Source organism: Pelobates fuscus, chromosome 2 (genome assembly GCF_036172605.1).
Source record: "Pelobates fuscus isolate aPelFus1 chromosome 2, aPelFus1.pri, whole genome shotgun sequence".
NCBI classification, from domain to species: Eukaryota; Metazoa; Chordata; class Amphibia; order Anura; family Pelobatidae; genus Pelobates; species Pelobates fuscus.
Window position 1 is genome coordinate 85,374,654 of NC_086318.1, and position 21,265 is coordinate 85,395,918.

Genomic DNA, 21,265 nt, shown 5'->3' on the forward strand with positions numbered 1-21,265 from the left:
AAGGTATGAGAATGCTTGTTTTATAAATTGAGTCAACACAAAGCCTGTAAGTAGAATGTTTTTTTTTTTTTTTCTTTTGTAGTTGTCTTCATTGGACGTTTAAGAAAAATTGGGTCTTTAAAATATAGTGCGTTTTCTCTATTTGTAGATGCTTTTTAAAGCCAAGGGTATGCTCTAATCTCCTCAATGAATTGTTATGATTAGTGGGATATCATGACTTTCCCTCCTGTTTATCTTACAAGAAGAGTTTTTTTTTTTTTTTTAACTCTTGAAGTGATATGGAGCCATATAATACAGTATATATTTTTTTCTTTTCTTTTCCTGCCTACTTTTTATGTTTTCCCACACTGTGCATCTTATGCCCCCTATAGCAAGGTGTACCTCGATTACAATGCGACTACGCCTACTGTGCCAGAAGTAGTCGAGGCTGTGAAAGAGGCCATGCAAGATGCCTGGGGAAATCCAAGTAGCAGCTATGCAGCAGGTAACTGAATATGTGATGCAGTGTATAATATAAATTAAGATTTGCAGCAATGGATACGATGGCATTTCATTTTAATGCACTCATAAGTAGATATGTTGTGAGAAAGAAATTATAATAATAAGAAAACACCCATGTTATATCTATAGTTATTTTTTTTTTTCCATCTGGGCTCTTTGTTATGTAAATGTAGGGACTGCTCTACTTATGGGCTTCTCTTTCTTCTGGTAATATCAGAGTGACTATTAGCTTCTTGCAATCATGTCCTCATGCCAGCTTCAAAAACAAGTCACACTGCATAATTATCTAAATAATCTTCCACAAATATCACCAGGACGAAAAAACTCACAAAGTAAAGTTATCTTTGTATTACCAATAATAATATGTAAATGGGACATGACATCCCCTAGATAGCTAAAAAACAAACAAACACGATATACCTTATTTAAATTGTCTTATGGGTTATATTGTAGAAGGAAAACATTAGAAAGCTTGATGCAAGTGCTATACCACACGTTAAAAGGGACACTATAGGCACCCGGACCACTTCAACTCATTGAAATAGTCTGGGTGCAGTGTCCCAGGCCCCTTAATCCTGCAATTGTAATTATTGCAATTTTTAATAAACTGGAATAATAGAAACATAAATGTGACGGCAGATAAGAACCATTTGGCCCTTCTAGTCTGCCCAATTTCTGAATACTTTCATTAGTCCCTGGCCTTATCTTTTATCTAGGATAGCCTTATGCCCAGTGGCGTACACACAACCCATGGGGCCTCTGTGCAAAACTGATCCATGGGCCCCCCCCTTCCTTTTGCCCCCTCTAATTCCCCACTGACAGAGACACACACACACAGACAGATATATACAGACACAAACACACATACATACACATAAATACATACAAACAGACAGACATACATACAAAGACACAGACAGACAGACAGACACACACACACAAGACATACATACAAACAGACAGGCACACATACACACACACACACACATAATATTTAAGTCACCCTCCTGTTTCCTACCTTTTAGGTGCAGGAGGGTGACTTTCCATGGGGTCCAGTGGTGGCTCAGGCTAGTGGGAGTCAGAGTTCCCACTCTGACTCCCTCTGCTGCCTCCCGTGCGGGCTCTCAATGATAGCTGTGAGGAGTGATAGGGAGCCACTTCCTCCCATCGTGTGATGGCCCAGTCGTGTTGTTAAAGCGCCGCAGCGCTGACCAGGCCCCCTGAAAATCCATCTCCATCGGGTGGCCCTGACAGCATGGGCCACCCAATGGGCACCTTGACATGCAGCCGGCCGGGGCCGCAAATGATGATAGCGGGCATCCGGGCGCGGGGTCTGCAGGGTGGCCGGGCCCGGTCGCACCTGCGACCGCTAGAAGGACTTCCAGGTGATTACGCAAATATTGATCACCTAACTGATGCTGGACGTCCTCACATATAGTAAAGCTTCAGAAATCCTAGATAAGCTTAGATTCTAGGAATGTTAAGGTTTATTAGTAAACATTGATTCCCTGGTGATATATTTGATTGAATCTAAGATTTTGCACACATTTGTCAGTTGTTGGTTTACAGCATGTCATCTGTCATTGTGGAAAGAATAATCTATGTAAAGATACTATAATGAAGGATTAGTGTAAGCACTCTACAGTTGGCTTTAAAAACCAGTTGTTTCAGGGGACATTTAGGAAACTTTCATATGGGGACCAGCCAAAGAGATATATAGGGCTATTCACTAAATTGAGAATTCTATGCAAATCAAAGTGAATTTCAAATTTAAGGTTAAAATACCCAAAATGGAAAACCCCATTAAGTCTGCTATGCTTTCAGTATGTCTGCTCTGGCCTTAAATTTGAAATTCTCTTTGAATTTAATTGAATTCTCACAAAAGTCCTGATCGTAGAGAGAGAGAGATTTTATGTAGCAGATTAAAAATAGCCCAAAGTGGGATTGAAACAGCATGACTTATATAGACAATACATTGATTGTTTATGGCTTTATGAATGTACAGCACTGCAATGTCTAATAATGACTATAAATAGGTCGCAGTTGGCAAGCAGCTGTGTAGTTTTGGGGTGTTAATGTGTGTGAAAAGCTTTAGTCCACAGCTGCGTGACTTCAGTAATGTAAACTAAATGACCTTTCTCATTATGATAGGTCGTCCACTTGTCTGTCTGTTCCTAAGTTGCAACTGTGTGCGCCCCAGCAGCTATTTTTCAGTTTAGTAGAACCAGTATTATTAGACTCCAGAGCATTGATGATAGTCTATATTCCTGCATGTCCAGCTGGGGACTCTGGGATAGTTGTGGAAACATGATTTCTCGAGTTTCCATGCCCAAAAAGGACTTCTCAAAGTTTTTAATTTTTTTTGTATTTTATATATACAATATATGGTCATATTTACATATAATAGCAAGCAATAGGCCAGACTCTCCTGGATGGATTCCTTAGTATGTTTCCTGGTGCTGCTGCATGAGCAACAATCATAGCATAAACTGCTTTGACATACTCACTAATCAGAACCTCCAGACAGAAGGGTCTGTATCTCCCCAAATGATGCCCTCTGCATTAGATAGATGGCTTTTTAAAAATATGTAAATAGTAGCCCAGACCCTTCCTCGATCTGGATCCGCATGTCTTCCATTCAGATATCTGTAATTGCAATGTATAAGAAGATTAGAAGGAGAGTTGGGAAGGTACAGCTTTTGCCTTGCAGAACACGTATTACTTTGTTGTTATTAACTATTATCATTTAGAATGTTGCAAGGCTGAAGGTTTTGGTTCTGGATTTAAAAAGATGTAAGCTAAATCAGAACTTTCTTCACCTCCTCCGGTAGGCTGTAAGGCCAAGGAACTGATAGACGCTGCACGGGTGAATGTGGCAAGGATGGTGGGTGGAAAACCAGAGGACATTATCTTCACCTCAGGTGGCACAGAGGTGAGATCGTTACCAATGTATCAGCTTTGTCCTCGATGTAGAACACATTTCCATATTTCCAATTACAGTTTTAGATTAAACTTTTCGTCTTTCTAACCTGTTGAATATAATCTGGGAGATAATTACCTGCAAAGTGTCAACATATTTCACAGCTCTATACAATGGAACATAGTTAATTCAACACTAGTGCCCGAGTTCCTTAAGGTTTTGATGTTTTGAAGGGTAGTCCCAGGCAATTGATTTTTTTTTTCATCTTCTAGGCCAACAACATGGTGCTATTTTCTGCAGTGGAGCATTTTATGAAGGATTCTAAAGAGAGACACAATAATGTGCTGGAGAATGAATTGCCACACATTATCACCTCAAACGTGGAACATGACTCTATAGCTCTTCCACTCTTGCACTTACAAAAGATACAGAAAGCTGGTAAGGTCATCGCACAATACATATTAAAGAAAAAGCTGAAAAACCCCCTGCTTGGAAAATTACTGAAACCACAGTAATCTATAAAACTTAATGGACTGTGTTTAGAAATATGAAACCATAACAGAACCATTTAATTAGTTGTTTCTGCATTTTGCTGTTTTTGGCTTTTCTTTTATGGTTATTTATGTTAGTTTTTTTTCAAGAGAAAAAAAGATATTAGAAATTCTAAGATCTAATCAGTTTGATCAGAATGTAAAATCTCCATCATATTATCTATGTCTCTGTCTTGTTCTATTTTTTATTTGTTTCCATTTCTTAGTCTTTTTTCTGTCTTCGGGACCAAATCCATTTCAGCTATGTCTCTCAACATTTAGTCTCTTTTGTATGTGTGCAAGGAGAAAGCTTCCAGCCTGACTTGATAGAACCACCATGGTTAAATGAGGCAATTAAACAAAATAAAAATAATACGGGCATCTTAAAGCCAATCATGTGATATTCTAAATGGTTCTATGTACTTGGCGTTTAAATCTATACTAGTCAGACCAGAGTCTGAGAGAGTAACTAGAACCTAACCAGTGCAAAATCACACCCCCAGCCCCTCCATGTACCTATGTCTCATTCTCCCCACCATCTCCTCCATTTGTCTCGCCCCACCATCCCCTCCAGACGTCTCATCCTCTGCCCCTCCAGGCGTCTCACTCTCCCGCTGCCCCTCCAGGCGTCTCACTCTCCCGCTGCCCCTCCAGGCGTCTCACTCTCCCGCTGCCCCTCCAGGCGTCTCACTCTCCCGCTGCCCCTCCAGGCATCTCACTCTCCCCCTGCCCCGCCAGGCGTCTCACTCTCCTCCTGCCCCTCCATGAATCTCACTCTCCCCCTGCCCCTCCATGCGTCTGATTCACCCCCTTGCTCCTCCATACGTCTCATCCTCGCCAGTCCCTTCCATGCGGCTCAATAGCCCCCAGTCCCTTCCATGTGGCTCAAACCCCACCCACCCAGTCCCTTCCATGTGTCTCAATTCACCGCCCTTGATCCTCCATGTGTCTCATCCTCGCCAGTTCCTTCTATGTGCCTCAATAGCCCCCTCCTCCCCATTCCTTCCATGTGTCTTTCCCTCATTTCCCTCTGTACCTGCTCTCAGTAAGCACTTCCTGTCAGACCGGCCAGATAGAGGGAAACAGAGGCCCCTCTATGCACGGTCCACTTGGCCATGCTACTTACAGAGACTGACTGGAAGGGGCCCTGGGCCGATGCGGCAGTGCACTGACCCTGAATATATGCCGACCCACGGTGGCTGGGCCCCCTAGAGCGACAAGCCTGGCTGCGAACCCTCAACCTCTATTGTTACGTCACTGAGTCTGAGCCCATCTTACACTTTTAAAATAAGTAGGAATGTAGACAGTTCTATTCATCCAATATTATCATCATAGCTCACTGATTTCCATGTGGCTGAACGGAGACGCATCCTGACAGTGATGTTCCATCAATCTATTTGTGAAGCTGCTATTGCAAAAAGATGGAATCGGCTCCATATTCTAAATGGTTCTATGTACTTGGCGTTTAAATCTATACTAGACCAGAGTCTGCGAGAGTAACTAGGACCTAACCAGTGCAAAATTACACCCCCAGCCCCTCCATGTGCCTATGTCTCATTCTCCCCACCATCTCCTCCATTTGTCTCGCCCCACCATCCCCTCCAGACGTCTCATCCTCTGCCCCTCCAGGCGTCTAACTCTCCCGCTGCCCCTCCAGGCATCTCACTCTCCCGCTGGGGGGGGAGAGGAATTGCTGTCAATGCATTTGTGTCTGAAAAACAAATATACTTTATAGCATAATGTTGTTTTTGAGTCTCACCATCCAAAATAGTACTATGGCCATCATTCTAGAAAAATAGGAAATGACTGGTCTTTATTTTTCTAGGACAAGGGTAGGTAACCTTTGGCACTTCAGATGCTGTGGACTGCATCTCCCCAGATGCTTTATCAGCATAATAGGGGATGTAGTCCACATCAGCTGGATTGCCAAACAGATAACTGTTAGATGATTGAAGAATAGATTCACTCCTGAAACTAAAATAAACTACTCAGTGCTAATACATTTAGGCAAGAATTCTAAGTCTTCGGACTCCGTGACCGGTATTTGAGCTGCAGCCCAAGCTGCTGTTGGTCTCACTTAAATACTGGAACCGGTAATGTAAACTTAGGCATTTATATAAAGATTTCTGACCAATATCTCTACGTATATTTTTCGGGCATATCCGTTTCTGTTGTGTGGGTTTCTTTTTTTGCTTTGTTTAACATGCAAGGCTTAATATTACACATGACTTGTTTACTCACACTTCTTTTTTCTTTTCTTTTTTTTTTATCTTCGAGGCGTGTTTATTTGACAGTAAAATGAATATTAATGTATCACTTTGTTTTTCTGATTCAGAAGTCACCTTTGTGCCGGTATCCAAACTAACAGGACGTGTTGAGGTTGATGATGTCATCGCAGCTGTACGCCCTAACACGTGTTTAGTGTCCATTATGCTAGCAAATAATGAAACTGGAGTAATCATGGTGAGCAACTGCTTGTTTTAATTGTCAAACCATGTCTTATTGAACAACACCTTGTATAAAATGATCATATTCTCTACTGATTTGTAGCATTCACTTCCATGTAGATGAGTTATTTCTAATATTACCCCCACCCCTCCCATTTGGAAATATAGTAATAAATAAAAAAAAAATAAAAAAACAGCTGGAGGCAAAAAATATGGATAACCATGATCTAGATGTAGTATATCTTATTTACAAACACTAGCATGGCCATGAATATACATGGCTAACGTGTACCCTTTTTAAAATTGTAAAGTGCTCACTTGTGCCATTAATGAGGATTTTATTACAATTTGGCTATCAGAATGATTCCATTAACAAGAGCAGTCCAATAACTACATACCAGGCATCTGCACTTCCCTCTGCACTAGATATAAAAAAACAAACTTTAGACAATCATTTTGGCCTCCATAGAATTTTTTTAAGTGACCATGGAAACCAAAATAGCTGGATATCCCAATTCTTAATTTTCCCCAGAATTATTTCTTATCTGGATCTAGTCCAATAAGTAGGTTAGACAACGTAAGTAATATTAAATCACTTAATCTATATTTGTTCTAAACATTTAGTTTTTTGCCCCAAGGTCAATTTTTCAATCCCTCTGTTTATACATCACTTTGCACACAGCAGTCCCATTGATCCAATTCTCCCTTGAGATAAATGCTCTAAGATAATATCTGTTCATAAAAATATTTGTCAAATTTGGGAAAAATTTGGAATTTCCTCCATTATTTTGCATCGAATCTGGCAAGTCGGTTGATGAGAACAGGCATTATTGTCCGCCATGTGTAATAGATGCCAATAGTGCCTTATTGTGCATGCATGATTTTATCTGTGGAAGATTACACAGCCTCTTAGATCCCGTTTTGTACTCTTGCGCATGTTCGAGAGTACAGTAATGACAACAACTATAAGCAGGTGAGGTTGCAAGGAGCTACAAACCAATGGTAGTAAAGAATTGGCACCTCAGCAAGAAAGCCATAATGGTGTTATATTTAGTCATTCAAAAAGGTAGGCAACAATTCAGCATGCTACATGTCTTCATCAAGCTTGATAAAGATAATTATTGTGTCGAAATGTTGCCTGTCTCTTTCTTTTAAAACAGCATTTATTGAGTAAACACAAATATAAAGCCGTGAATAAGGCCGAAAACTTCCCATATGAGCATTAACAAACGATGGTAAAGAAACATGAATATGTCAAACTTGCACGGCTCCAGTTTGCATATACTAAACCAGGCATAGGCAACCTTCGGCACTGCTGATGTTTTGGACTACACCTCCCATGATGCTTTGCCAGCATTATGTGTGTTAGAGCATTATGGGGGATGTAGTCTACAACATCTGGAGTGCCAAAGGTTGCCTATCCCTGTACTAAACCATCAGATTTGTGTGTACAGAAATTCCAAACGTGGACTATTAAAGGTCTCAGTGTCTGTCAAAATGGGTATTTTGGGAAAAAATTCCAGGGATAATGACTACCATTCATGCAATATGGGATTCAAAAATTTAAATAATGGGCAGATCATTAGATATTCACAATTACAGTTATGTATGCTGCCAGTTTACTACACATTATGCATAGCTGTATCTTGTTTTCATTTGTCTTTTGCTCTCTCCCTGTAGCCTATAGGTGATTTGTCAAATCGCTTGTCTTCCATTTCATTGAAACGTATAGCCCAGCGATTCCCAAAAATCCTGCTGCACACAGACGCAGCACAAGCCCTGGGGAAGGTGGAGGTGGATGTACGAGAATTGGGAGTGGATTACTTGACCGTTGTGGGACACAAGGTACTCAGAGGGTGTGATGTGCTTTAATGCTTAGTGATAGACTGCAACATTGCAGGCACTACATTCCGCTAATGACTAATAAGCTTTAGCATGGAGACATGAGTGTGTTGGTTTTAGTCTCCAATTTATCTCCAGACTGGAGAAGAGGTTTTAGTTTTAAACTTGGAACTACCCAGTTTATGCTCCTAGTTGAGTAAGAAGGGGGTGGTCTTCAAATTCCCCAACATGATGAAAACCTTCATATTTTTAGTTTCAATGATCTCTCTTCTGATGAACTGTTATAGTTTTTACTTGCGTCTTGATAATTTCAGAATAGAAAAAATAAATAAACTAAGGTGTATGTTCTCTTGGATAAATTTCCTTATCTCTCACTAGTGGTACTCAAACTTCCAAAGCCACAGTCCATTATAATTCTGCAATCATACCAAATTTATTTCATCATTTAGATAAAGAATACAGTCCTCTGGTGACCAAATGTCTTTGTTTAACAAAAGATGGCTATTAAGCATTCTGACAAGAACCCTGTATGTATCAAGTGCTACTCTGTATTTTCGATACAGCAGAGTTGCCACTTACTAGTGTGCAATACCTAGAACTCTCTTGTGAGAGATACAGATGCTGACGAGTGACTTGGGATGCAGCAGAGTTGGCCCAAAAAGAATATATAACACATCTTAAGAAAGATGGGCTACTCGGTAACTATAAGTTAAATTGCATTGATTGGCTGAGACTGACAAGGAGGCAGATTAGGGGCAGAGCCAGCACAATTCAAACACAGTCCTGGCCAATCAGCATCTCCTCATAGAGAAGAATTGAATCAATTGGACATTTAGGAAACCCCTATGGAAATACAAAATACAGCAGGTTGTGTAATAATGACCTATGCTAGCTTTCCGTGGGGAGATGATCGTAATGATTTAAGTTGGTGCTTTGAAGAATAGGCTGGTAAGATAGAGAAGTTATAGACCGATCAGAGCAGGAGATGGTTTGGTGGCCCTGGTCTCAGCTGTAAGGGAAACACACTGTCTGCGTGCTATCAATACAACAATAGGTTACGGTCAAGCTTTTGTAAAGAGAGCATTTACCAACAGGAGATACTCTGCAAAGGAGAAACACTATGTATATATTTGACTGGACGGATAATAAACATTTCAAGAAAGCCTCGTAGTAAATGTGCTGTAATCTTATTTCAATTGTCTATTCTAAAATTCCTGCAAATCTGACATGCGCACATCCTCATAGCACAATATGTTCTAACAAACCATTTTTTAAAACCTATAGAAGGAAACATTCACACTAAATACGTACAGCTAAAGTAAATTTAGTGCAAAATAGACATGTTCATGTATAGCTGGTTACCAGTCCACAGTGGACTCCTAAATAATAATTTTTCTTCTTATAAATAGCTCTGAGAACAAATCGTGAGCTTAGTCTTAACCACAAATAGTTGTGTCCCATCGTGCATTTCATTGACCTCTCTCGCCTTTCTCAGATGGATGTGGCTATCAGAATATGTTATCACTGTTAATATTGCTAAATCCTGTATAACTGAGATAATTGCACTCACAGCTAAACATGTGTGGCAAAAATGACAATGTAGATATACGTCCACTAATGTGAATTTAAATGCACCCATTTACGCTGTTTCTGATGTTTTGATGCAGTTCTATGGGCCGCGTATTGGAGCACTATACGTCAATGGCATTGGGCAATTAAATCCACTGCTTCCTGTTTTTTATGGAGGAGGACAGGAACGCAACTTTCGACCAGGGTGAGAATTGTTGTCTGCATTTGATTAGAATTACCTTTTCAATATATTTTACAGCAATGCCTTGGATCATGCACCTCACTCTCTCATAGGACTAAAACATGAAGATGTGTTGTTGGCTTAGTAATGCTGTCTAATAGCATTTTGTAATATAAAGCAAAAAGTAACTTTGACTGTGGAGGATGGCTTGCAGATTAATACGTTTTACTAAATCTGACTAGTATGTAAAAATAAATCTTATTTAAAAAAATAAAATAACCATAAGTCAGATTATCTCTAAAACAAGGGATATGATGGCAAGCATTAACAAACCCTTAAAAGAAAATTAAGTTGCTTCTCCTGACAAGTAATATTCCCTGTATATAATCTAGAATTATTAGAATGCTGACTGTGCATTGTCCTAACCATCGTTTTTGTGACTGTGTCCCTGTATTTTAAATAAGGAATGTCTAACAAAAATACTGATTGTAAGTGGTTGTGAATTATTGATTCCAACATGATGCCCAGTGGACAAAATTCACATAGAAGGGGAGTGGGGCCTGACCGCTGATTGGATCAGATGCTTTGTCTGAGGCCCTGCATCTGAGCCAGAAAATCGAAGCTAACTCTGTGCCGGATACTGACACTAACCCAAACCGGTGATTATACTACCCAGCAGATGACGGTAAACACAAGACCCTATACGGCATTGGGGGGGGGGGGGGGTTATCCAGGTCCCCATGGGCGACCACCTCTGCACACCGCTGTGCTTAAGTACCCACCCGGCTGAGAATCACAGACAGGGCAGTTTATCCCAAGATGGCTGATGACCAAGCCTTGTGCAAAGCATGGTGTGAGGACCATGCAGAGTGCATGTAAGTTCATACTACCACGCATGGCCCAGACCCTGAACAGCTTATGGGACAAATTATCTGTCCACCTTGAGACACCAAACGCACCGGCTGCAGAGAATACACAGAGAGAAGGGAGGCGGGAGACGAGTGGGACCCCCCTGGGCGCTCCTTTCAAAGCAACGTTGCAGCCTCACACGCTGAGCCCATCCGGGCAGAAGACCACCAGGGATGAATTCCCTGTGACAAGGAGGATCCGACGCCACAGTCTGCCGGGATCCAACTCTGTCCCCTGGAAGGAAAGAACTCTGCCTCCTACGCGAATAACAAAGTTTGTGGTTCAAAGATGCAGGCCTTCATGACGCCCCGGGGCTATGGGTAGCACTTGTACTTTGCCTCTTGTTGCCACGCCACCCCCAAAGCCTGTTACCAAGCCGAGGCATAAGCTGGTCCGGGACTTTGCACCCCAAACACACAGCCGGGGAGGTCTCCCACAAGCTGGATTATCCCCCTGATTTCAAAATACCTGCATACATCTATATTCCTATATCTATACAGAACGCTCAGATATCTGGGACTTGGTAAGTTGAGTTTTGTACATGCCCACATGTTGTAGCATAACGGTTAGTCGATATCCATGCCACACGCAAGCACACACCAAGAGGGGGATCCCGTGATATCCCAAGCCTGTAACTATACCATGAAGAATACGCAATACTAACGCACCCACACATATCTAGCCTGTAACACTCAGTTCTTCGCTTGTACCAGCATCGTAGTACACTCATGAACACACTGCATGTACTATCATATCTAATACCAAACTGTTCAGGCACATCTAGTTTGACACAACATGCACCACTATACCATTGCGGCTGCTTCGCTTAGGAGTTTCTTCTGCTTAGCGTTATTGTCTCTCTGATCTAACTCCTTTCAGAATATTCCGGTTTCTATTATTATAAAATTGTCCATGTCTACTCTACTACCATAAAATATAATGCTTGATGCACTGCTTGAGGATTGACATCAGGGTACCTCTAGTTTGCCTGTTATACTCTTATGCACTGCAAAAATACAAAACAATAATAATAAAAAAAATCATATAGAAATCTCTGTTTACATATAAAATAGTAATACTGTCCAAATACGGTCCAATATGGAGCTGTGCAATATCAGCTTGTGAGTTGTACCAGTGCTAATTTTACACTGCACTGTCAGTAAGTGAATGGGCTGTTTTAAGTCAGTCTATAAATGCAGGAGACATAAACACTAATTGAGTTAATGCATTTTATTTAATCTAATTTATTGTGAATTAAGTGTGATGTAGTATCTTTGTTGAACTATTCATGTACATTTTTGTGTTTTCTCTCATAGCACAGAGAATACACCAATGATTGCTGGACTGGGGAAGGTGAGCCACAAAGAATCCTGCATGGGCTTTTCTGATGATCTACAACATCATTTATTGAGTGCAACCACTGGCATACGTGAAAACACAATCCAACAGAAAAAGTCCACTGTCCTAAAGAAAAATGCCCACAAACAAAAAAATGTGTCCACACTCTCTCGAGCAGGCTGACTAGTTTAACTGGAGTTGTATATAAGCAGAGTAATATTTTACACATTACGTTTTTTCCTCTATATTAATATATTACGCATTTGTTACTTTTTGGTAACCAAAATAGAGGTGGATGTGCAGTGTCCCAAGTGTCCTTCCACATCTCTCCCTCCAACACTTTCCCCAGGTCGTCGTCGTCGTCGTCGTCACACTGCTTACTCCACATTAAGGAGTTAGAGCAGATATAACCATAACTATGGGAGAGATAAACCCTTTCTGCACATTGGTTAATTGCATAGGATTTCAAAATAAGTAAGCTCTTGTTTAGCTGTCCTTTTAACCTTTTCTTCAGTTGTATAGTCAATAACTTGGATATAGCAGAAGAAATCCCTGGGGATTTCTCAGCTTCTTCTATTTTTCCAAAATCCTGTGGATCCAACCCATAGGGGAGGAAGCAACTGATAGGCTAAATCTATCACGGACTCTGTCCCATACTTTGTGGGAATTAAGGATGGCGAGCATTAAGTAATTATACATGGCTCTCTGTGATCCTCCCAGCCACAAACTAAACTATGGGAGATCAAGGTAGACTGTTGATCTACCCATTTCTCGACACCTGGTGGGGCATGTCATGACACAATCTGGGCTAGTCGGGCCACGTAATAATACCTAATCAGGTTAAGTAAACCCAAACCTCCCCTTCTCTTGGGTTTGTACAATAATTTCCTTGCTATTCGATCTCACTTATCATTCCAAATAAGCCTGCCAATGCAGTCTGTAGGATGTCAAGGTACATTTTAGTGACCGATATGGTGAGGGAAGAAAATAGGAAGGCGGGGCAATAAATGAATTTGAATTGAATACAGTCTGCCAAGCCACAAAATCGCCTTAGTTTCCCAGGAATCTATATTCTTCCTAAGAGTCTGAAACAAGGGGGGGAGTAGTTGGCTCTGAAGAGGGTCATCGGATCTGAGGTGAGGTTGGTTTCTCGGTATTTAATCATCTCTGGTTTTACTGGTAGGCCATAAGTCTTAGTTGTAGTAATGAGTTTGGCAGTCGATAGTTTCAAGGGCATGGCACTAGATTTCTCGAAATGTTATTATATGTATTATTTTATTTTATATCCAGTTATTGCTCCAAAGTGTTTTATGGTATTAAATAAATGTGGAAGTGAATCTATCAGACCAGTTATTGTAAGCAGGACATCATCAGCATATGCCAAAAGTTTATTATGATCGGTACTTACCTGGATTCCTTTTATACTTTTCCAGCGTCCAATGATCGCACCTGTGAAGGTGTTCTTTTATCCTTTATTACCCAAGTAAAAACCACTGTCTTCCTCATGTTTTTAAATAACTGTCTATTGGGAATATAGTCGACTTGGTCGCTGTGTATTAGTTTCTGAAGTATGGGTTTGACTCTGGCTGCTAGGGTATGCGCTAAGATTAACATCATTATTAATTAAAGATATGGCTCTATAATTTCCACTCTCGTAAGGTCTTTTCCTTCTTTAGGGATTAGCACTACATCTGTCATCAATGTTTCCTATGTAAGGTCTTCTTCATGTCTTTGGATATTGAAAAGTTTTGCTAAGTGTGGAATGAGTGTTTCTCGAAAAGTTTTATACTAGGATCCATGAAACCATCTGCTCCTGGAGTTTTATATTCTTTAAGTGTCGGAATCGCATTGGAAGTCTTGTCTTCCATGAGCTCAGTGTCCAATAAGGAAACTGGTTCCTCTGGTAGGCTTGGTAAACTAAGGGAGGTAAAATATTTGTGTAGAGCCTCCTTGTAGAAAGCATTATTTAACTTATGTTTCTAAGAGAGTAATTATACAATTCACTAAAAAAGGTAAAGGCTTTGCCAAGTGAGTCTGTGTCTTAAGGGCAGGTTGTAATTCCAACAGGGTTTGTGACTTTGTTTTCTTCCTTTTCGAGGCTAAACTAATTAAGTGTCCTCTCATGACCGACTTGTGGACTGACCATAGAGTAAATAAGGAGATTTCTCATTAGGTGTTCTTTGCAATGTTTGTCTGTAATTTTTGTGTAACATCCTCTACCGTATTCTTATCTCGCAGCAGAGAGTCATTTGGGTGCCATGTCTATATATGGTGGTTTGGATGTAGATGCTCTTATGTGAATCATAATAACAGCAGGATCAGACCATGGGCCGAATGGTTCTTATCTGCCGCCACATTCTATGTTTCTATGATGCTCCCTATTTCAGACTTGGTTATCAAATGTTTCATGGGTCTGTTCACTAAGAATATGTCTATGTGAAAATATGTATTGTGTGGATTGGAATAGAAAGTATAATCTGTGGTGTCTGGGTGATGTTCCCGCTACATATCAATCAGCGCTGGTCTATGTATAAACTGGGAAAACAGTTTGTCTTGTCGTCCCATGCCATGTGACCATGGGCCACCATGCCCCTTACTTCTGTCGACAGTCAAACATGGCCTTGCAATAAAGTCCCTACCTATAATTAGTGGTTCTTGGGATATGGGGGCTAGAAGGGTAGCTATGTATTTCCAGAATCAAGTGTTTTGGTGCATGTATGGTCAGAATATTAATATTTCTATTACCAATTATATCCTTTGAGAGAATGTATCTCTCTTCATTATCTTGTATGGTCTGAGAAATCTGGATGGCCACTCCATTTTGCTTTCTGTGAGCCAGAGGTATATACCGATGTAAAGATGTGATCAGGAAGTCATATTTTCTCAGTTTTTGGGATATATGTTTCCTGTATTAAGGCTACATCAGCTTTTAATCATTTTATAATCTTCTCTTATTAGGGGTATACAACCCTTTTACATTTAGGGAAACAACTTCAATAGCCATTTCGTCTGTAACAGAATTATCTGTTTTATGACTGTGTATGATTATCTACTCGTATTGTCCAGGTCAAATGCGTTGCTATTTTCATACTCCCCAAAAGTCTCTGACTCTCACCAAACCACTACAGCATCATGGAAAGGACTGAAAAGGAGAAGGGCAGGTCAATCTATATATAAATATAAAAATGAGCATGTAACTAAACTTGAACGTGTTAAGTTTAATTGCTTGATGTTTTGGCATAAACAGCACAGATATGAACACCTGGTCTTATAATGCGCCAGGTAATATTAAGGGTGCAGTCCCCTCGACTCTTTGTCCACCCTAAAACTTGGACGGTCGAGGGTAGAGGTATTGCGGCCTCCTGAGACAGCCTATCTCTGTTAACTGTGTCAAAAGCGATAGGGTATACATTATCACCCTTCTGTGTGTTCTCCCAATGGTCTCCCCTTTAAATCAGTCTCGAGACCTTCAGTCCATGTAAATCCGGGCGAGAGAGAAAAAAAAACTTCTATCTGTCAAAGGGGAGCTACATTCTTGTAACAGAATGTATTGTTGTCAGACGATTCTCTAAAATTTAAATCCTCTGTTATACAGGGATCTAACTGATACCTGATGTTTCATGGCACACCTAAAGTATCATAGGGAGAAAAGCTCTTTGTTTCCCTAGCTTGGCCTTAACATTCAATAAATTCTGACAGCTTCAAACTTGGGATTTGGTTTTCTGCTCATCCAAGCTGTGATTTAGTAAGGTGGAATAGCTTGGCAGCAGCTTTTAATTATGTGACTTATTCAATATTCCTTTTCCACAGGCTGCAGAGTTGGTATCATTACATTGTAGTTCATATCATGCTCACATGAAGAGTACTCGGGATTACCTGGAACAGAAATTAAAGGTGAGGGAAAACAGTGTGTGGCTTGTGTATGTGTATGTGTAAAATGCATGCCAATGAATGCAAGAAATCACACAATAAAAGATGTGCAAATCATTGGTGCAAGATAACCTGTAGCTCAGGGGTTATTGTAACTATGATCTTGGGTATTCAAATTTGTTATTATAGCACCGTACAGAGCATGTCACTCAGATAGGTGTTTATAATTGATTTTGTTCACTGTAGCACTTGCACAGCATTTCATTTTAAAAGTACTTGTTGGGGTCTGTAATAGTTTATTGTTTTATTATTTCTTCTCCTTTTAATTATGTTTTTTTTATGCTTCTTTTAATTCTGGGAAGACTGCGTTTTTGTATTTAATACAGATTGTATAGTTCACAAATACATAAATAATTTAACATTTCATAAGTAAAGAAATTTGCATGTTGATTCTAATTTTGTTTAGCTGATATTTTTTTTTTTTTATTTTATTATTATTATTATTATTATTAAAGAGTGACACCTGCTGGAAATGGCAGCATCTCTCCTGATCCAGTTTGGGACCCACAATTAGCATCATTTTCAATAAAAAAAAACAAATCTGTAAATGCAGATTTTTCAAAAGACTACTAGGGCTAATCACTAAAGTGTAAATTGTTGCTAATTCAAAGTGAATTTCAAATTTTGGGCATAAAGATTTAAATTCACTTGGAATTCCTGATAATTCACACTTTATGGAATAATCCTGCACTGTTACAGTTGTGCTCCATGTTCTAATTTTGGTTTTCTGAAGTGTATATTCTTAGATTTAACTGACTTGACAACTGATTAGTAGATATTACACCGCTCAATGTGGATTTTTTTTTGTTTTTGTTTTTTTAATTCTTTATTTTCTTTGTGCGTGGAGTACAAGCAAAATTCTGTGTCCTATCCGCATGAACAGTCTACAAGTGATTGTACAGCTTAATTCCATATGGCACTAGCAGGTCATGCACAATTTAATTTTATTACACGAGGAAACTGGTGCTTAAACATGTGTTGTAAGTAACCATGAACTTTAAGTACGCCTACTAACATGTCTACAGCTAGAGGTATAACAGTATACAAATGTTAAGTGAGGATGTGCATGTGTCCTTAGCTTGGTGATTATAGTGTATACGATTTTTCGCAATTAGGTTTAACGACTTATAGCATGATCGGATGTCCGGCCTAGCCAGAGTTTGCGTGGAGGACTACAAGAGTCCATTGCGCTATCAGTCGTGATATAGGGTTATCGTCTGCCAGTGGGTAGCCGCATGTTTGCAGGGCCCCTCGCGTAAGTCCTGGGAGTCCGATTATTGTTTGCTAGGGATTTGGGGGGAACTGGGAAGTGCTGCTTGGTGTTGGGCCTGATGGTGCCTGTTCGGTAGGTCTAGGCGTACTCGATTTTTGCCGTCCTGGGTAGGTTGGGGTCCCCACCCGCATTGCTGGTTAGTCAGCGAACCTAGGGTATAAATTCCCAGGTCGTTAGGGGAGAGAGGGTGAGTAGGGACCTTGCGGGTGTTTCGTCTGGGAAAGGAGTCAAAAAAGGGTCTTGTGAACCCTTCGTCGGGATAAGCCGCTGTGATGCAGTCGCGTGTTTCCACATTGCCCTCTGGTTGAATGTGGATTTGTTTTTAAATACATTTTAAACTAATTTTTATCTTTTGCAAATTTGTTTGAAATGTCAACTTGTACATAAAATTAAGTAGGGACTATTTTGTTTTATGTATAATTACTGAAAAGGAAAAACCAGTGAAAATTACTGCTTTCAAGTTTTATAATGTTAACATGATTTAAAAAAACAAAAACAAAACAACTATACACTTCACTGTTCTTTTTTACGCCCTCCTCATTTGATCAAAACTCATGTATAATATGTTGGCTGACCTCAGGTTTACTTCCATCTAGTTACAAAAATGTGAATCGGCTTCCCCGTGGTGTAACAAGAAAAAAAAGCCCATAGAGTAAATCAGCCTTATAATTTGCATAACAAAAATATGCATGATGTTGCTTTATAATCTCCCCCCCCCCAAAAAAAATAAAAAAAATAAGAAAAAAAATACTAAATATATAGACACAAGCAGGATAATTGTACTATGTCAAAGCAAGAGACAAAAAAAAAACTCTTAAAAAAAATGTTAAAAGGGTCACATTACAATTCTATGAAATAAAAATAAACATTTTCTGGGACACAATGTTAGTTCAGCTGTGTCAATACTCATTAAGAGTCCCTATATGCTGACCCAATGCTCTCTGCTCAATACATAGAGAAGGTTAGAGTCTTTTAACCTTGATGTATAAATAAATGGTTTCTTAACTTACAGACTGTGTTTGGTGACAGGATCCGATTTAACTCTCACTTTCCTGGGACAGAGCGACTTCCGAACACCTGCAGTGTATCACTACTGAAACCATCCATCCTTGGTAATATAAAATCATTATATTAACATAATTAATATTATTAGATCGATAGTTTTCTTAAGATGTGATTAAAATAAAAAAAACAGTTTGCGCCAAACATGTGGGTTGTTTCTGTTACTTCCTGGTTGGCTAGCTCGGTGGAGCTAAACTCGAGAGACAATAAAATTGCCCAGAGCACCTGCCTTGCAAAGACTTTTCATTGAGCTGCATTGGGAAGTCTGTGATTGGATAGCCATAAACGGTCCGGGCGGGGTTAGAAGGGGAGGGCTTGCAAAGGAAGCAGAGAAGAGATCTGCAGCTTTTGCAAGCTGTTTTCAGATATACCCCAATAAAAAAAATGTATCATTGAATATTTAAAAAAAATATATATATAATATTTATTAAACATAAGTATAATTAAATGTTTCCTTTGGGATATATATACTAAATTGTTAAACAAATACGACTATTCTTTTCACCTTAAAGCCAAACTTGCAAAACTTGGAAAAAATCTCCAACACTGCAAAGACGGTTTTATCCTGAATTATGCAATCTATTTACCATTCACTATAATGTTCTCTTCAGTATTCCTGAATAATAATTAATACTACGTACTGTATATACACTTTAATCTCTCTACTTCTAGCTGCCCTTGGAGGCGCACTCACAGATCGTATTCTTTTGTTTACAGACAATTTTTTTTACAAAGCAGTTGCCGCATACTGTGTTGATAATGATCATTGCATACCTGATAGTAACTGAGTGTACTAAATGAAAAACACTGATTTGCATTCTAGAAGTATTTCAAAGAACAGAATGTGCATCAGTCCACTTGGAGAACATTAGCTTAAAGGTATTCCTTCTCATGTCTCATAGCATGTCTGATCTTTGCTGAACCTTATTGTTTTGCATTTGACAGGTCGTGAGTGGTTGTCTCAATGTCGCCATCTTCTGGCTAGTGTTGGAGCTGCTTGTCATTCTGACCGAGGAGACCGGTAAAGCATGAACAATGTTTTCAAATTGTTGCACCAAAAGTACACTTGATTCTGGAGCACGAGCAATGTTTTCAAATTGTTGCTTCAAAAGCGCATTTGATTCTGGAAACAGCTGGGAAAACCGTATTCGTTGATTGTATTTTTTTTAAACTTTATTACTGTAGCTTATAAACATAGCAAATTACTGCAAGCTGATAGATCTAGTGCTAACAAAAACACAGGAACATTGTTAGCAGTGGTATAAATCCCTGGAAGTAGAGATCCTGATTTCAAAGACTTTACAGGGTATGTGTTTGTTGCAGAGAATATCACTTAACACTTCATGACTTCCTCTTACATGCATAAGCTTTTGAAATATTAAAATATGTTTTAAGAGACATCTGAAATTTGGGAATCTTGGTAGATCTACAGATTCAAATTTCATGTTATGTTATTTCATGTTTTACCATATTGTTGCCGTAAACATTTTACAAATGTATAAAGGACAAACGAGGTCGACACCAGGATTAATCTCTTAAAATGTGGCTGCTCCCAAAGATTGTTCCTAAAATAGTTAGCATAGTGTGGGCCTCTTGTTTCCCCTGTACATTAAATGGTGAGCAACATGGGATTTCCAAAAAATTCAACGATTCATTGAGCTAGTACGAATCCTGGCAGATATTTGTGTAAAATGTTTTAATGTTTCTTCACAGACCATCTCCTGTGCTCCTGAACAGTGGCGTGCCACTGGTGGCTGCACGTGGGGCAATACGGCTTAGCGTTGGCAGAGAAACCTCTCGGGACGATATCGACATGATCGTGAAAGACCTTGGGCAAGCAGCACAGTGTCATGAAGACAAGGAAACCAAGAAAGGAGACATACTGGATACAGAGAATCTCATTGCACAGTAGGGTGTGGTGATTGTAAATCTATGAATGAAAATAGGAAGTACGTACAAGGACAAATATTTCAGGGAAACACAAATTAACAATTTTTTTTTTTTTTTTTAATTATGGAAAAAGATGGAAGCCCCCTTTAAGTTATAAATGAAAACTCACATATTCAGGACATAATTAAACATGGTGAAATTTGAGTAAACTAATATCGGGAACAAATGACGTAGTCCAGAATAGACTCTAGCAAACACTGAGCACTGGATTTAGGCACTCATGTAAACAGGGCCTGGGCAAGATCAGGGTAAAGGTCAGAGGATCATTAGTCCCTAGATCACACTTGAAGTTATGCAATTAATTAACCCCTTAAGGACACATGACATGTGTGACATGTCATGATTCCCTTTTATTCCAGAAGTTTGGTCCTTAAGGGGTTAAAGCTGTCTCTCGCTAAATAAAAAGTGTGTGGGAGAGAAAGCACTTTTACACTTGTACACTTTTTATTGCATATTGTTCTGCTTTAAATAAATATTTTTATGCAAATATTGCTGTATCTGCTTTTATGTAATGCTATATTTTCAAGGTAATAATGTGCTCTACTAACCCAGCGAGTCCCATGGTACAGAATGACATATTTCCTTTCACAGGTGATTAAATAGGCACATGAATGGAGAGTTCTGGGTAAGAATTTCAGACATTTATCAGATGGTGAAATGAAAACTGGTTTGGTATTAAATGTAAATATTATGTAACAGGTTAGTAGGAATAAATTAAAATACTACAATTTGCTAAGAATACACGTTTCTATATTCTGTATCCGTATTTAAATCTGTTGTAATTAATTTTTGTATTTTGTATGTTTTATCTCC

At 39.4% G+C, this 21,265-nt stretch overlaps 1 protein-coding gene across 6 annotated transcripts in view; it reads left to right on the forward strand.

The window, feature by feature from the left end:
* Nucleotides 1–20,752, forward strand: part of SCLY (selenocysteine lyase) — a 31,902-nt gene extending 11,150 nt beyond the window's left edge. For 5 of the 6 annotated variants that reach the window (XM_063440967.1, XM_063440966.1, XM_063440965.1 and 2 more), the window contains exons 3-13: nt 372–484; nt 3,333–3,433; nt 3,694–3,859; nt 6,287–6,414; nt 8,079–8,243; nt 9,908–10,014; nt 12,216–12,252; nt 16,048–16,131; nt 18,453–18,552; nt 19,448–19,523; nt 20,216–20,752. In XM_063440967.1, the coding sequence (XP_063297037.1) occupies nt 372–484; nt 3,333–3,433; nt 3,694–3,859; nt 6,287–6,414; nt 8,079–8,243; nt 9,908–10,014; nt 12,216–12,252; nt 16,048–16,131; nt 18,453–18,552; nt 19,448–19,523; nt 20,216–20,414 (1,276 nt within the window). In that variant the 3' untranslated portion in view covers nt 20,415–20,752. The remainder of the gene's footprint in view (nt 1–371; nt 485–3,332; nt 3,434–3,693; nt 3,860–6,286; nt 6,415–8,078; nt 8,244–9,907; nt 10,015–12,215; nt 12,253–16,047; nt 16,132–18,452; nt 18,553–19,447; nt 19,524–20,215) is intronic. The other variant, XM_063440963.1, reaches the window with a different exon arrangement.
* The last annotated feature ends 513 nt before the right edge of the window (nt 20,753–21,265 follow it).